At 50.1% G+C, this 17,682-nt stretch overlaps 1 protein-coding gene across 2 annotated transcripts in view; it reads left to right on the plus strand.

Annotated features, from left to right (window-relative positions):
* Positions 1–1,870: 1,870 nt before the first annotated feature.
* NAV2 (neuron navigator 2) overlaps positions 1,871–17,682 on the plus strand; it is a 383,478-nt gene continuing 367,666 nt past the window's right edge. For both annotated transcript variants that reach the window (XM_040638895.1, XM_040638894.1), the window contains exon 1: positions 1,871–2,226. In XM_040638895.1, coding sequence (XP_040494829.1) covers positions 1,969–2,226 — 258 coding nt within the window. In that variant the 5' untranslated portion in view covers positions 1,871–1,968. The remainder of the gene's footprint in view (positions 2,227–17,682) is intronic.

Raw genomic sequence — 17,682 nt, forward strand, 5'->3', positions numbered from 1 at the left:
GTAATTTCATAACAAGAATAATAATGCCCAACATCTATCGACCCCTTACACTGACAGGTACTTATGCTTAACTGTCATGCACTATCTCATTTAATCCCGACAACAGCGCATGATGTAAACGTCGTCAAACCTCCTCCTTTACTCCAAGTGAAAACCAAAGCTTTGTAAGGATGCATGTATGATGAAAGAATTCGCCCAGTTTAAATCCAGGCAATTCTCCAGGGTGGGGGCTCCTCATCCATGAATCGCCAGGGTTTGGGCCTGTCTGGATCACTCTTTCCAATTCTCATAAACTCTGTGTCAGCGAGGAACCTAAAGAGAATTGAGAAGAGAGAAATCCTCGGACGCATTAAAGTCGAGGAACCTGTGGGGCCAGTGCGTCCAAGGCGCGGACAGGGAGGGGCTCCTACAAGAAACGCAGCAAGGTTTAGCCTGAGCCAGCCGGGGTCATGGAGCCTGCCCTGGCTTCCTCCGGCCACTCTAATGACAGAGTCTGTGGTAGGTTGCAAGCGCGAGCGGACTCGGGGCGGGAGGCTTCGCTTAGTACTGTATTAGCCTATAAATACTTCAAATAGTTAAATGAAAAGTGCAGCCTTTGAAAGCTGGAGAGGAAGCTCTTGGGAGGCCCCCCGGCCCGCCTGGAAGGGCAGGCAGAAAAGAGGAGAAATGGCTGGCGAGTCCTTAACGCAGGAGACGAGGAACAGCCCTGCCCAGTCCAGATGGGGGCCGCAGGGCGGCGGGCGCGATTCCGGAAGATTCAAACCGTTAAGGTGACCAGAACAATTTGAAAAAGAGGAAACAAACTTCCCCCCGACTCTTGCCCGCGGGGCCTCGAGGCGGGCCTTTGCATTCGAAAGGGCATTTTTCAAAAGAAGGTTTCAGGGACGCGGGAGTCTCGGCCCGCTGGGAAGAGCGCAGCAGGAGCAGTGCCGCAGAGCGGCCACCAGCCGGCTTTGTACTTGGCGGCCAAGAGCGGCCCCAGAGTTTCGACAGCGGCCCGGGAGTTGAGACCACGCCCCCTTTGCAGAGAGAACTGCAGGCGCTGATTGGCCCTCCACCGACCAATGGGCGCGCCGGGGCGGCCCGGGCTGTCAGCGCGCGCCGCAGCCGCGCCGGCCGCAGCCTGTCCTCCCCTGCTCGGAGCCCCGCAGCCAGCGCAGCCTTCTCGGGAAGCGGGGCCGCCGTTCGCAAGCGCAGCCCTGCCCAGCCCGCCAGCCGCGCGTCCGGGTGCCCGCGCCCCACGGCCACAGCCTTGCTGCCCTTTAGCTCACGGAGCATGTGCAGACCTGCTGGCGCTAAGGTGCTATCTGTCCGGGGGACTTTTAAGCAGTGGTGACTGTCACGCCTAGAGAGACCTTTCGGGGGCTGTCGCCGCTCCTCTGCGTCGCGGGTGACACTGCGGTGCTCGAGATCGGAGCAGCAGCTGCTTCTTGGTGGACGCGTCTTGGGCTCCGTGCGTCCTCCCTCTCCCTCCTCCTCTGCTCGTCCTTTCCTCCCCCCGCGGCTCGCTCCTACCCTCGCCCGCTCACAGCCGCAGCCTCCCGGAGCGAGAGGCGCGCGTCCCCGCAGTTCCTCTTCTAAAGGGGCCTCCACACTTCGGAGATGCAGTGACAAGTTAATATGGGCGTCCAAGCATCGGGTTCCCAGGAGGAGAATCTCAAGAGGGAACAGCCCCTGAACGCCCAGATCCCTTGAACAGGCAGCGTGAAACCCGGCTGCAGCATCAGTCCAGGCGGGACCAGCTGAGCGCCGCGACCGGTCCTCTGCTCCATCCCGCACCCCGAAGGCGCGCTCGCGGGTTTGTTGCGAGCTTCCCAACCCGGGGATTTTTTTTTTTTTTCCTCCGCTGGTGGTGGGCGCCTCGCGGGCCGAGGCCCGGCGCCTGCTCTGCTACCCGCGCTGCCTTTAGCGGTTGCCTCCGCCGCCGCTGCCAGGGACGTGCTGGGAAAGCCGAAGCCCCGGGAGAAGATGCCGGCCATCCTGGTCGCCTCCAAAATGAAGTCGGGACTGCCCAAACCCGTGCACAGCGCCGCGCCCATCCTGCACGTGCCCCCAGCCCGGGCCGGCCCCCAGCCCTGCTACCTTAAGTTGGGAAGCAAGGTGGAGGTGAGCAAGACCACCTACCCTAGCCAGATCCCCCTGAAATCCCAGGCGCTGCAGGAGCCGGCGGGGGAGGGGCTCCCGCTGCGGAAGAGCGGCTCGGTGGAAAACGGGTTCGATACCCAGGTGAGAGTTGCTGTGTGCCGGGGCCCTGTTCTGGGAGGGTGGGTGAATACTTCTTGGGGGGAAGGTGGCTCTGCTGGATGGGGGAAAGGGCTACCCGGTGGGCGGAGAAGGGAGCCATTCCACTTAGGCTGGCAGATCTGGGGCTGCGCGAGGAGAGTGGGCTGGCCGGTGGGTGTGGCCGGGTGCCCGAGGTTTGCCTTAAGGAGCTCTGAGAGATCTGGGTGTGGGCATGCCCGCAGCTTCCTTCTGGGGGCACGGGTGGCGTGTTCACAAAAAAACGTGCAGCTCTGGAACTGTCAGGTCCTGCATGTTGAGAGCTTGGCCTCAAGAAGGCAGTGTCTGCTGCAAGGGCTGGCTGGCTGGCTGTCGGTTCTGCAGAGATTCTGTCTCTGCCAAGGAATGGTCTGAGGCCTTCTTGGGCTCGACGCCCCCAGGCCTGGCAGCAAGACCTAGGCAAAGGCGTCTGAGGGGTTCAGTCAACCTGCTCCCTTCGGCTTGACGATGGCCTGCCCCTGCCCGTCCCTTGAGCCGACAGGATTCCAGGCACTGTGCTGGGACTGCCCTAGGATTGCCCGGTGCACCAGCTGAGGCCGGCAGCGGGAGACTCCTAGCGTCCTGGCTGGCTGTTGCGGCGGGGGTGGGGGTGGGGGTGCCTGCCTCCAAATGGCTGCCCGAACCTAAGCTCCTCCTTCCTGGGTAGTAGATCCCAGCGCTGGTAGCCCCGGTGACTGGGTGTGGGGTTGGGGGATGGCTTGGGCTTGAAGAGAATTGGCGACTTTTACCTTTCCAGATAGTCTGCATCACCCAATTCGGCTGGGTGACAGGCCTTGGCCGGGCAATCTCTTTTAAGGAAATCAGCAAGGGCCAATCAGGTTCTCTTGGCCTCCTGCCCTCCCTGCTCCTTCCACCTCCTCCTCCCCCCCCCCCAATCTGGTAGGAGGGAGCAGGGGCATGCTGTATTTTCTTGGCAGTCAGTCAGCAGGGACTTTTGGGGACAGGCTGACCTGACGGATGTGACTGTCCCAGTCAAGAGAGGCGGGAAGCCAGAGGGGGAGGTGGTTTGGGGCTGGTGTCAGGGAAGTGGCAACAGACCAGCTGACCTTTTTGGCACTTTCTTCTCTGCTGACACTGTCTCCACCTTCTCCTGGAGCTTTCTCTGATCAGAGGCTAGAACTCAACACATTGCTAGCCTTTCTGATGGAGGACCTAGAGCTGGGAGCTAATCATAAGCAGACTTTTGGAACTCTGGGCTGGAGAAGGCCCTCGAAGCAGATTAAGCTCCCACACCAGGCTGATAAGCATGCCCCTCGCTGCTGCACTTGCTAAACATTTTTGGAAGCTGACAGGTTTGAGTGATGGCGTGTGGGAGGAAGGCAAGATTTCCCCCTATGTGCTGGGGGCCCGTCTCTGCTAGGGTTTTGCGCTCTGTTCTCTTTTTCTGCTGTTAGCCACAAGATTGGTCCAGTGGGCTTCGAAATGGGAAAGAGCTCAGGGGTACATCCCTGTGAGGTTTTCCTGTCCATCCTTGGAGGTGGGGCTTACGAGGTATGGTGGGTGGTATGTGGGAGGCAAGAGCAGGGACTCTGGGATGTGACACACACCCTTCCAGACTGATGAGGAGGACCTGAGGAATGAGAGGGACGGTAGAGACTGGGATTGTTTCTACCCAGGCAGCTGTTCTGCCTTTGCCCATTTGACACCAAATTTAACAAGCATTGTTGGAGGACTGTAGTGGACATGTTCTGGAAAGGTGATTCATCACCCTCTTTTCTGAAAAAATGTTTTCCAGCTGGTCCTGGAGGGGCTGGCAGGGTCCCGATCCCCCAAGGTTTAGCTTCCCTCTCTTACTCTTGGCCTGCCATCCCCAGAATGCCCCCATTGCACCTGCCTTGCCCTCAGTGGGACCTTGTGTGCTGATCATGAAGACGGTTTGGATGGACTGCTAAGGACATTGGCTGCTTCCTTTTTACCAACCTGCTCTTTCCTTACCCACGTTCGGGCTTCCTGAAGTCTCTTCTTTGCGGCAGGCGGCAGATCCTTATTCTCACTGCCCCACCTTGGCATCAAAGTGACCTTGGCATGGGCGGTTTTCCCTTCTTTGGACAGGGCTTCCCTTGACTCTACTTAGCATGGTGCCCGTTCACCATCCAGGAAAGCCTCTCTATTATAGGCTTGAGGACTGTGTCTGGCTTGACTTCTGTAGTCCCTAATCTAAAACCTGGTATTTGTCACTAGAAGATAGGAGATGATGAGTTATATGGCAGATGATATCTTGGGGCCTCTGACTCCCTCTTTTATTCAGAGAGGTTTTGGCAGAAGGCTGGGTTATGCAGTGGTCACTAGCAGAGGTTTTAAAGTCAGGTGGATATCTGTGGTGTCTGTCTCTGCCCCATACCAGCTGGGTGACCTAGTCAATTAACCTCCCTGGGCCTCAGTGTTTCCATCTGTAAAAATGGGCATAAACAACCGTACAAATTGTAAGGATTAAGAAGAACAACACGTGAAGTGTTTAGCCCAGTGTCTGGCAAATAAGGAACACCTAGTATAATTAGCTATTTATATTGCTAAACCAGGAGATAAGGCATGTGGAACCTGGATCTAATAGCCTCTAAGTGAGAAAAGGCCTGGCCTATCTCTCTAGCCCTTGAAAACGTATTCATCAGTTCACAGGAATTTACAGAGCATCTCTCAGTACCAAGCATGGCCTGAAGATGAGGGAAGGGCACAACCACTTGTTTAGTGCCTGGCTCTTTACATATGATATTATTTCATCCTCACAGTACCTCTTAAAAGCAGACATGACATTTTCTATCATAATAATTTTCTCTAATAATAATATAATGGCAATAAAATAATATAATAAAGGCAAGTTAACTTATATAATAATGACAAATTAACAATATAGTAATGGCAAATCAAATAATATAATCACTTGCTACATGCCAGGAATTGTTCTAAAGGCTAGCACATAAAAAGCCTCATCTGATTGTTCTGACAATCCAATGACATAAGTGTTATTATTCTCATTTTGCTCATGAGGAAACTGAGGCAAAGACTGGGTCAATAAGCTTGTGAGTAGCAGAAGGAGAGTTAGAAATTGGACAGTCTGGTTCTGGAATCCATGCCCTTAACCACTGTGCTCTAGAGAGAGAACCACAGGACCTCCGGCTTACTTGCAGGCCCTGGTAAGACCCCAGCTCTACCCGTGGAGCTAGAAGAGTGAGCGAGGCTCAGCAGATCAAGTAACTTGCTCCAGGTCATCCTGCTTTGGTGTGATGGAACAGAGTCCAGCTCAGGTTGGTTTAGCTTCAAGGCTGGTGGTCTTCCCAGCCTTCATAGGTGCCTCCCTCCATCATTTACCCTGGCAGGTGCACAGGGTAAATAAGACATGGCCAGGGCCTTAGGGGATTTTATAGTCTAATTGGGAGGTGTAACTGATATAGCGAGGGCAACAGGACACAATACAGAGAGGGCTGAAAGATATGCTTGGGGCCTGAAGGAAGGGAAGGACCATAATGGATGGAGAAATCCAGAGGGCCTCCTGGAGGAGGCTGGGCTTCAGAGATGGGCAGGACTGGCTGGGTGGGGAGAAGAGGAGATGAGATGACTATGAGACGGAAGGATGAGGAACAGGGCCATGCTGTGGTACAGAGCAGAAGATAATGTCACCACAGGGAAGCTGCACTTTCATGCAACAGGTAATTGGCTCTGTATCTAGTATCCCCTTTTTAAAAGGTGGTGAGAAGAACAAAAGCATCTCACAGTTGAAGGATTGGCTTTGCCTACTGGCTGGTGGATAAGAATTCTGCGTATGCAGGCTCCTTAGGGGGAGCTGGGAGGTGGTGTCCATAAAGACCTGGTTCATAACAGACCCTTGGGAAAAGACAGTGATTATTGTTATTAGCTTGGGGTTCAGAATATTCAACATGGTAGTTACAGGGGAAGGGAGATGGTTCTCAGGGCTTCTTTTATTATGTAGCAACTCTGTTTCAGCCAGTGACAGCCCTTTCCCCCCAAGCCGGCTCTCCATGTCCATCAAGTGTAAAAAGACCAAAGGTAGCCCAGCAAACAGCTCTTAGGTGCGGCCCCACTGTCAACTCCCCAGGCCCCTCACCTTGAACCTCTCCCACAAACCTACAGCTGGGATCTCCCCCCACTGGGGGGGGCCTGTGCTCTGTCTGCAGCCATACATCCCTCCCGAATTCCCTTCCTCGTGCTGGGTTACCTGGGCCTTCCCCCAAGAGTGAACATTTATAGCATCTGCTCTGTTAACGTGGTGTATAAATTATGACCATACGCAAAGAATTGTTTTAGAGGCATGCTCTGCCTTAGTTCAGAAACCCTGGCTTGCCGACCTTCAGATAAGGAATGCGCATGAGCTATTTGAGGAGAGGTTAGCTTATTTTTAAGAAGCAGCTGCAGGAAAAAAAAATTATATATATAATACTTTGATATTTCCTGTTTTTAGGAGCCTGGTGTTCAACTTGCAACTCATTTCTTTAAAAAAGTAATTAGAAGTGATTGAAATCCTCTGTGGGTGTTTTAGATGTTTAAAAAGAAAGAGCAGGCGAGGCCCCTGGGAAGAGAGTGCAGCTCCAAGCTTTCAACCTGTTGCAACTTTGCCCCATTGTGTTTTGATTAGAATCCTTGCTCCATCATCAAAGTTGATTATGGATTTGATTAGTGCATTTTTCTGCTATTGTGTTATTCCCTTTCTTCTCTTTCTCCGTTCTTAGAGGGGAATGTATAGCATGGTTATCCGCCAATATGCAAGAATGTTTATATTTCGCATATTATTGCTTGTTCCATGGGTTTTCTGAAGACCCTTTAAAGGTGGCACGGGTGGCTTATTTAGGAAATCATTATGTGTGTATATATACATGTATATAAATACATCTACTTCTGGATATGTGTATATACACATATATACACACGCACACATATACAAATATATACACATGGAACAGCTTAAAGTAATGAGCACATGTAAGCACACACATCAAAGGCCAGGCTGGAGGAATCACAGCCCAATTTCCAGCCTTCGGAATAGCTAGATTTGCTTCCCACTTCTCCCACTCTCTTCCTCTGTGACCAAGACTGAAGCACCAAATCTTGGCATCGCATGTTACTTACTTCTACGAGATAAGAGACGTGGCCTTGAAGAGGTGTTTTAATGAAGACTTGGTGAAGCTCCGGAAGCTAGTCTGAAAAAGCCAAACCACCCAGTGAGATTTGGGCTTGAGCTCAGAGATTCTTCTTTCCTAGAATCTGCCCGGGCAGCAGGGAAGGCAGCATTTCTGAGCATCTGCTATATGTCACGTAGTCTCTGGTGTCTTATATGTATCTTTGTTTTGTGTATGTATTTGTTTTGTGTGTATACATACTGCTTTCTATACATATTTGTTCTATATATTTGTATATATATATCTGTTTACATATAATTTGAGACACAAGCAATGGGTAAAATGCAACATAATCCATGCATTTTATATAAGGAAGTTGAGAGCAAAAGGAGTTTGCACTCAGAGGCTGTTTTACATGGTAGATCAGGCTTCACTGAGAGACAGACCAGGGTTTGAATCCAGGCTTTGGGCAAGCTACTTCACATCTCTAAATGTCAGCGTCTTCACCTATAAAATAGAAATGGGTATACGGCTAGGTTATTGAGCACAGCGTCTGGCATGTAATAAGCAAGGAATACGTGGTATTGCCTATTTTTATTGCGCAAGGTCAGAGCCAAGTTTGGAGACCAGATCTGCCTCAGCAGAAGCTCATGTTCTTTCCACCCTACCTGTCTCCCAGGTGCCTCCCAAGTGTAATCCCAGGATTACATGGAAGAACAGATGACTAGCACCATGGAAGCAGAGAACATAGCAGGGCTTTGGTTAGGTGAATGGGGAGCAGGAGTAAATTAAGAACAATGTCCTCTAAATGAGTCATATCCAGAGCTGTGAAATGAAACCTCCACATTTTGGTTCTAGACATGCCATCCCTATAGCACCAACCAAGCCGAGGGATCTACTGCAAACCAAACTTATGGGAAGCTTTCTTTGTAAGACTTTGAGCCAGCCCTGTAGCCACTGGACAATATAATGGCCTTGCCATTATGACCCAGAATGGAACAATCCCATTGGTCGGACTTCTGAATGACTACTTATTGTTTCGACGGCTGAAGGAAAGCCCTCTTCCTTTGCGGCTGGCATGATTACAGTGGGAGCTGGGCCTTGTGATCAGTTTGGTCATTGAGGTGCCCCAAGGCATGGCCAGCTGCCCAACGGTGTTTTACTAATTGCCTCAGGGCCAATTTCAATGGCTACTCTGTCTCTTGGTTGCATTGTTCAAGGAGATGGACAGTGTGTTCCTAGAATGTCTTGGGCAGAATGGGTCATGGGATTTGGGGAATAAAACTGGGTCAGGCTTTTTGTGTTTCAGTCCACACGAGACAATAGTGAGTGACACAAAAGTTTTCTCAGGAACCTCAAGTCACCCACACAGAACCTAAAGAATGAGTCACGATTTAGCGTCCCTTTCCCAAGGAAAACAGACCCTCTCTTGTGTTTTGCGAACAATGGCCCCACAGCCTCAGAATATTTTGTCTTTCCTTCCAAGCAAAACCTTAATACCTTCAGTGAATTTTAGGTTGTTCCAACCCCTGCCCCATCTTCGTAGAAGTCAAGGTCAAGCCTGGCTCCCAGACTTCTTTTGGCCTTTGAACAAAATTAGTTACTCACAGCAGTGTGACGAGGTAGAAACAATGATACTAACAGTCACTGACAATGACTGAGTGTAGCCTCTGTACCAGCATAATGCATGGCCCCAGACACGTATCACGTCATTTAATCCTCACAACATCCCATGAGGAAGATGCTACTTCCTGAAGAGAAAGGGAAAGGACGGCTCTGGGAGTCAGCAGCTTTGGTTCTAGTTCTACTTCTTTGGATGCTTTGCTGCATGACCTTCAAGTTACATTGTCTTGAGGTTCAGACCCCTGACCTATAAAATGGAGAGGACCATCCTTGCTCTACCTTTTTTGAAGGGTTCTTGTGAAGCTTAACAGAAACAATTATTAGGACCGAGACACGGGTTTAAGCACCTTACACCGTAAATACCCTTTAAGGAAACCAAGACTCAGAGAGGTTAAGGTACTTTTCCAAGTAACACAGCTAGTAAATGGTAGATCTAGAATTTGAACCCATATCTGTTTGACCCCAAAGTCAAAGTTCTTTTTTTTTTTTTTTTAAGATTTTGTTATTTTTAGGTCATCTCTACACCCAACATGGGGCTCAAACTTACAATCCTGAGATCGAGAGTTGCACGCTCTACCAACTGAACCAGGCAGGCGCCCCTTGACCCCAAAGTTTAAGTTCTTAAATAGCAAGTGTGAAAGCCCTTTGGAAAAAAAAAATACCTGGAAAGCCTTTGTTAATACTAAATCAAAGTAAAATTTCCTTGGGGTTGGTACATATGAACTTGACTCCTCCCTTCCACCCCTAAGGTTTGGAAATATTGAAAATATTCTTTCAATGTTAAATAAATGATAGTTGCTTAATAATATCAGTTAAACCCCTCTGGGATTTGTAAGATTCCAAGTGCTCTGAGTCCATGAGGCCCACTAAGTGTTTTCATTGGGTAACCGGCAGGACTGATCCTGGAGAGAGGAAGGGAAAAATGGGGAATTTGAGGGGGTGCTTGAGTGGCTCGGTCGGTTAGGTGTCTAATTCCTGGTTTGGGCTCAGGTCATGATCTCAGGGCCGTGAGATCCAGCCCTGTGTCGGGCTCCGCACTCAGTGCTCAGTGCAGAGTCTGCTTGAGATTCCCTCCCTCTCCCTCTGCCCCTCCCCCTGCACGTGTGCATGCGCTCTAAATAAATAAATAAATAAATAAATAAATCTGAAAAAAATGGGGAATTTGTTTGGAATCATTTGTTGGCAATCAGATAAATTCAGATTATGGATCATTCTTTAAGACAATAGGCCTGGTATCTTCAAAACTGACAATGTCGTGGAAGACAAAAAATTTTAAAAAGTAGATGGAGAATTACCCTAGAAAAGGAGACCAAAGAGCTATGACGACCAAATCCAGTGAGAGACCCTTGACTGGAACCTGGATGAGCAAAACCACAAATCCTAGAAAGTTCCTTCTGAGACAATTGGAGATACTTGAATTCAGACGGTGCGTGAGATAGTATCATTCTATCGATGTAAACAGTATTGAGGTTATGTAAGAAAATGTCCTTTTTCTTAGGAGATATGGGCTGAAATATTTAGAGATAAAGTGGCTTCGTGTCAGCAACTAACTCAGATAGTTTGGGGGGCAAAGGTTAGTATATCTGCAGAGAGGAGAAAGTCAATGTCATAGAATGTTAACAGCTGGCAAATCTAGGTGAAGATACACGTGTGGCTCTTTCAATTTTTCTGTTTGGAAATTTTCAAAAGAAAATGTTGAGAAGGAAAACAAAGCTCTGGCTAGAGTATACATTACCAGTTCCCCCCTGACATCTACGGGGTACCCATGAGAACATAAGTGAGATAGGAATGGGGGGGTGTGTGTGTACTCACAATAAATAGCCTGGCCAAGTTTATTTCACTGGGTTTAGGATCTGGACTCCTTACCTCCTTTCTGGTGAAGTGTGAGAATCTTGGCTTAATTCCTGTGCTTTCATGAGAATAGTTGCTGACATTTTACGGAATCACAAGATCCAAGCTGATTGGATCACCTTTTGTAAAAATCTAAGATGTTTCCAAAGTTGAAAGTATAAAAGGAATTGCTTTAAATGAGGAAATTTTAAAAAATATTAAAACCCTTGGTTGAGTCCTATCATCTAGGCAGTGAGGAGGTGAGGAATATGAGTGGAAGCAAGCTCCTTTCTCTGCTTCAACACTCTTTCTGTCCCCACTACTTAGGTCTCCTTTGCCTGGCTAAATTCTCCCCATCCTTTACCCATTCACGCTCAGGCTTTGTGTCACCTCCTCCAGGAAGCCTTCCACCATCACCATGGTAGTATCTCTCTTCTGTGCTCCCATAGCCTGCTCTATAGCCTGCACAGCTTGGCCTGTGATGGCTTATTTAGCCAAACCACAGCTTCCACGAGGTCAGGGATGTGTCTCTTTTGATCTCTGCTAAGAAAGGGTCAGCACATAGTAGGTTCCTAGTTATAATTTGCAGAAGAAAAGAAGGACAGGAGGAGGAAGATGAAAGAAAGAATTGAAAAACAGGAGTAAGTAGATATGGAGCCACGGCTGTATTCATGAAGCTGTGGCTAAGCCATGTGTTCTACAGAACTCCCTCCTGGCATGTGAACTGAGAAGATCACATGATGGTGGGTGGCCAAGTGTAGGAGACACAGAGAAGGCGACCTGAACCTTGGCTGAGGCCAGCGTCAGGCTCTCCAACACCAGGTCTTCGGGAAACGCGCCTGGGCTGGCTGGGTAGAAGGAGGAGGCAGATTCCCTTATGCAAGGCTGTTTACAATGTCCAAACAGTCTGGCTGCTCAAATGGAAGATCTGTCAGGATGTGACAATGACTGTACGATTGGCTGGAGGGGTTGAGGGGGAGAGAACTCCATGGGCTTTGGAGGGTTTTGGCGCACACACACACACACACACACACACACACACACACACAAACACACACCAGCTTTGGAAGGGGGACCTGACAGGGTTCTGGAGGATTTTAGCTGGTGAAGAAAAGGGGAGGGTTTCGAGAGTCCCAGGATGGGACAGCCTTCCAGGAATAATGATGACAGCCGTTTCCATATGTCATCTCATTCAATCCTCACTCGAACTTTCTGAGCCAATATTGATCCTGTTTTACCAGTAAGAAGAAAAACGAGGAGTCACTAGGGAGACCAGCTTGAGAGGGGGCGTGGATCTTATTCAGGTCACACAGGTGCCATGGACGGTGACAGGATTCAAACCTGGATCTCTCTAATTCCAAGACTGCTTAACCACTGCCTTCTTCTGCCAGCAATTGGAGGAGGGCCTGAGTCCCGTATTGAGGTGTAGCTTTAGACAACCAAATGTCCAAACCCTCTACTCCTTGGCCGTGGCCTCCTGTACCTGTCCCAGCCTGTCTCTAGAGGCTCCCCGTGTATAGAATGAGGAGCCCATTTGACTTTTGCCCACATCCTGCTGCAATCTGGGCATGCTCTTGTTCTCTCACCGCCGTGGCTGCCGCCCCCCGGGTCACCCCTGTGCTGCGGGGCCCAGCGGGGTCCATGTGCTTAACAGCTGGTAGACTTCTCTTCCTGTCCTCCTGCCACGGGCCGCTTGGCTGCAGCCCTGCAGACAGTCCCCATTTCATGCTGATTTGCTTTGATTCTTTTCAGACCTGGGAGTGACGCATGTTTACGTCAAAATGTGTGGGCCACAAGTGTTCCAGAGCTGTTAGACCTTCCGGTGTGGGAACTTTGGTCGTTAACTGTCTCTGGACAGAAGAAGGAGGCTCTGGGGGAAAAAGCACTATTTAGGTGACAAAACCAGATTTAGAATAGCCAGGCTTACTTGGGATGTCTGCTTAGTGATCTGCGTCTCTCCGGACCAGACACTTGAGACATCTGAGCCAGTGTCGCCCTTGGAGGCTACCTATTCTCACAGCTCCGTTGTGCAGATGGGGAGACTGTGGCCCAGAGAGGGGTGTGACTTGCCCACAGTCACCCAGCAATGAAGGTGGAACAAAACTGCCTAGGCCTCCTGTCTTCTGGCCCCCGTATTCTTTCCACCCCACCCATGGTGGCCAGAGGGACCACTCTGAATGGCCTGATGGTTTAGAGAAGTGGATCCAGCCCTAAGCTATGTTCTCGTCCCCTCCTTCTACCAAGTACCTTTAATCCCTGCCTATTAGAAAGCTTTGCATTTGGCTCAATGGATCAGAAAACCAGGACCTCTATGTGGATGGTGTCATTGTAGCAAGAGACCACGGCTGAACACCTCCCATGGGCCAGACGCTTTACATACATCATCTTATTTAAGCCTTGCAACGATGTCGTAAGACTGGTGGCATGTTATCCATGTTATGTGTGAGCCTCAGAGGAGGTCAGCCACTTGACTAAGACCACATGGAGTCAACACAGAAACTCTGATTTCATGTCCCCGCTCTTTCTGTCTAGCCTCTTAGACCCCCGCCCCCCCCAAGCTGGAAGTCAGAGAGACCTGAGTTAAAATCTTCCCTCCCTGTGTATCGTCCAGGAGGCTAGCTTCCCCCATGCTAGTGTGAGGCCTGGGACACTGTAGGCTCAATAGATAGTCGTTGAACTGCAGCTTAGACAAGGCAGTCCCACCAAGCCTCAGTTTCCCCAGGGCAAGTGTAGCATTTCAATGGGTCATGTGGATTAAAGCAATCAGTGGGGTCAATGCTGTTATTACTGAGCCCTCACTATGCACCGGGCAGTCTCCTAAGCATCTCCCGTGGCGTTTCCAAGGTCCTCATTACCAAAGCAGTAACCTCTGAGGTAGGCACTTCAGTGGCTGTCTCCACTCTACAGGGGAATGAAGGCCTGCAGACCCTCGGCAGCTTTGCCGGGGGTCCCCAGCCACTAGGCAGAGAGGCAGGCTGGAAACTCCGGCAGAAGCTGCAGGGCCTGGGTCTTCACCCACTGCACGGGCCTCCGTCTGTGCTGCTTCTAATGACCGCAGCTCTGGCTGAGGGTGGGGAGGAGAGACACGGACAGCTGAGGGTGCCCGGAGGGGAGGTGACTTGCTTACAGCTCTCCAGAGTGAGGAGGAGTAAAACCCAAGGAAGGCTTGCCTTCTAAAGCAGCGTGGGCCCTCGTTCTTTAAGGCGTGCTGCCTCTCGGATGGGAAGGGACAAATCATTTAGTCCCGGGATGCACTCCCAAACTGGACACGGTCACCAAGCATCAGAGACGCCCAACTGCCTGGTGGCCTGGGTGGCTTTTCCCTTTGGTCCCCGCTTCTTGCTCATTCGGAATCGTTCCTTCTCTGGATTGCAGAGCAGAAACCAATATAAATTTGACCTAGTCCCTAGAAATGTTTACCTGGCTAAAAATATGCCGGCTTTGTTATATTTTTAGCCAAATTTAGATTCAAAATATATGAATTGCCCACACCCATGTATTAGGCATGAACTGTTGGTACATTTTGTAACAGGAAGCTGCTGGTTTTCCATTCCAAAGAACTGGAATTCGGTCAGAAATTTGTCATTTGCAAATGCCAACTCTCACCACATTCCACTGCTGTTTTTAAGAGCGTCTCGTCACCTGGATTCGGAGGAAGCAGGCCATGGGTGAGGCCAGCCTGGCCAGGCTGCCTTGGCGCGTTCTCCAGGTCCGGTGCCTTCCAAGCGACCTCCATCTGCCTCTCCCCAGGCCCACGCCATCTGCAGTGTGTTGCCTTTGGATTCGCGTATGGGCAGACAGGGTGCTTATTTTAGAACTGGAAGGAGAGATGTATCAATAAAAAAATAAAATTTAAAAAAAATAAAAGAGCAGAGAAGGAAAAATCCATTCAGTGGTTTTAAAATATCTCGCCCTTAACAGGGCAGATTATTTTTGTTTCTTAAAAACAACTGGTAGTTTGCTCCTCGAAACAGAGCTGGAAAGAGAGGTGTACAAGACTATAAAAAAGGAAGAGACTGGGAAGGTGTCCTCTTGGTTTCACCACCCTGACCCAGGCATGCAGGACAGGTCCTGTCCCCCAACCGCCAAAGCCTTTCCTGCTCCTGCTGGGCAGACTTGGAAACCTTAGAGCTATACCACAAAGACCGTGTTTTCTTAGCCCTTTATTTTATAGATGAGAAGGCTGAGCCTCAGGGCCTTAGCACTTGCTGTTCTTTCTGCCTGAAATGTCTTCCCAGATATCAACATGCCTCACTCCCTTACTTTTGGTCTCTGCTCAGATGTCACTTTCTCAAAGGGACCTTTTCTGGCCACCCTATATAAAATAGCAATCTGTCCTTTGATATCGCCTTACCTTGCTTTATTCTTCTCTAGAACCTGAGCAGTCTTCTGACATGTTATGTGTTTGTTTATTATATGCTTTCCTCTGCTAGACTTTCAGCTCCATGAGAACAGGGATTTGTTCAGCTTGTTCACAGCTATATCTTCAGCACATTGTAAGTGCTTACTAAATATTTAGTGAATAAATGATGGGACTCGTGCAAGATTTCAGGCAGAGTGGGGACTAGCATCCAGGTATGACTCCCAGCCTAGGGCTCTTACACTATTTCTTCAGACCCCACTAAGAAATCTACATTGTGGGGCGCCTGGGTGGCACAGCGGTTAAGCGTCTGCCTTCGGCTCAGGGCGTGATCCCGGCATTCCGGGATCGAGCCCCACATCAGGCTCTTCCGCTATGAGCCTGCTTCTTCCTCTCCCACTCCCCCTGCTTGTGTTCCCTCTCTCGCTGGCTGTCTCTATCTCTGTCGAATAAATAAATAAAATCTTAAAAAAAAAAAGAAATCTACATTGTGTCCCTTAAAATACTAGTAGATCAAAATATCATCCTTTCGGCAGTTTTGCTTCTTTATGGGGGCTCTTAGTGCAAAGGGTGGGTGAGTGTCTTAGCACAAAAGTCAGTGTCTTAACACAAAGACGTGAGTGAGTTAGGTTGGCTGGGAAAGGGTAATAGTTTTGCTCACGTTGGGGAAATCTTACCTTATGAGCGGACTCTTACTTTATCCAAGCTTAGGGCTGGCTCTGAGATGCCCACAGTAGAATGTGGGGGTAAGAATTGGGTTTGCCCGCATGCATTTTCTCTTCCGTTTCCCTTCTTTCTCCCCTTCCTCCCTCCCTGCCTTCCTGCCTGCCTGCCTGCCTCTTCCTGTGCTTCGACCTTTGTTAGTAAAAGTATGGTCCATGAACCAGCAGTAATGGCATCACCTAGAGGCTTGGTAGAAATGCAGAATCTTGGGTGTCATCCCAAGGCTTCTGAATTAGATTTGCACTTTAACAAGATCCCCAGATGATAGGTAAATTAAAGTTTAAGGAGCAGAGGGGCATTTATGCACTTACCCCTTCAGAAGCAGTACGTGAGAGAAGCCCCCTTACTATAAAGGACTCAGTTACCACCTCTGTCTGGAGGCCCCGGCCCCATCACCTCTAATTATTTTACCCCGTGATTAGGGATGGCAGGGATAGACAGGGCAGCCCTAGAAGAGGAGGGTATCATAAAAGAGACTTCTAGAGTCCATGCCCGCTCCATTTCTTACATCTTATTTACCTGTGCACTGGGCTTTGCAGCTGGTGTTTGGTCAGCATGTCAGGAGGCTGTAATCTATCCGGGTAACTGCAGAAGGAGGGGAGCTCTAGTCTCTGATATGGGAGCTCAGGATGAGAGGGCTGCAGCTCTCCACCCTGCTGGGTGTGCTCTGGGCTGGTCGAGATGGCATCTTCCAGGAGGTGGAGGCAGTTCTATCCCAGCCCTTCTCACAGATGGGCTGTGAGATCCTTTCTAGCCCCATCAGCAAAGGGAAGACAGCCATTCCCACGACTGAACAGAGCCCAACTCCCACAATCCCTTGCTGTGCCGAAGTCTCCTTCCCATTCTCCTTGAATTGCAATTGGAAATTGCATTGCATGATTCCAGCACAGTTGGGAAGGAGGCAGGATGCCTCCTGCGAGTACCGAGTCCCTAGAGGAGGGGCTCGCTGCAGTGGCGGTGCTGGGCCCTCCCACTCTGCGGGGGGAGCCTTCTCAGTGGGCAGGTGCTGTGCGCCCGCAATCTGCCTGCCCGCGGAGACAGTCTTTCAAGCACGCTGCTGTTACCTATTGATGTGGGGAGAGCCCGTGGATAAAAGCAGAGCAGATTAACTGAGCCTCTGAATCCGGCTGTTTGGTGAAATTATTGTCTAATCTGATGTTGGAGCTTTTTTGCTGCATTCTGTGTACATCAGGGCTATTTAGAACTGCTCACACAGTCGCTGGTGCCGTAGAAACTGCCCGTCCTTGTGCACACTCGTCCCAGTCAGGCGTGGGCCACTGCGGGAGGAAGAAGAGGCTTGGTGACCTCTTGGGAGTCTGCAGGAGGAAGGAAGGTGGCAGAGGGATCCCCAGCTCCTCTAGCCTCTTCTCACATAGCCCCATCCCAGCCACCCTCAAGTCCACACCTGGCCGTGAGTGGGGACAGGGAAACTGCCCTGTGCCTGAAAGATGATGAGCCTGATACCCAGAAGGGGTTTGTGCGTGCATGCGTGCATGCGTGTAGATGCATATGTGTGCGTGCAGATGTGTGCGCACAGGCACGCTTCCATGTGTGTACGTGTGTGTGTCCAGATGAGTTCCCCTTCTAGACCCTACTTTAACAAGCTGCGTGACCCCGGCACATATCCGTTGGCTCTTTGCCAGGAGCATGTGGAGTTATTAAAATAGTACACATGTCCAGACGTCTCTCTCCCAGATGCAGGCCCAGGGTGAGGCTTCAGCAGCTGTATTTCCTAGGGGTGTGCAGCGGATCCTGAGGCCAATTTGGGGGGAGATTTCCTGGATTTGAGACCAGCTC

Source organism: Ursus maritimus, unplaced genomic scaffold, assembly GCF_017311325.1.
Source record: "Ursus maritimus isolate PB19 unplaced genomic scaffold, ASM1731132v1 scaffold_23, whole genome shotgun sequence".
Taxonomy (NCBI): domain Eukaryota; kingdom Metazoa; phylum Chordata; class Mammalia; order Carnivora; family Ursidae; genus Ursus; species Ursus maritimus.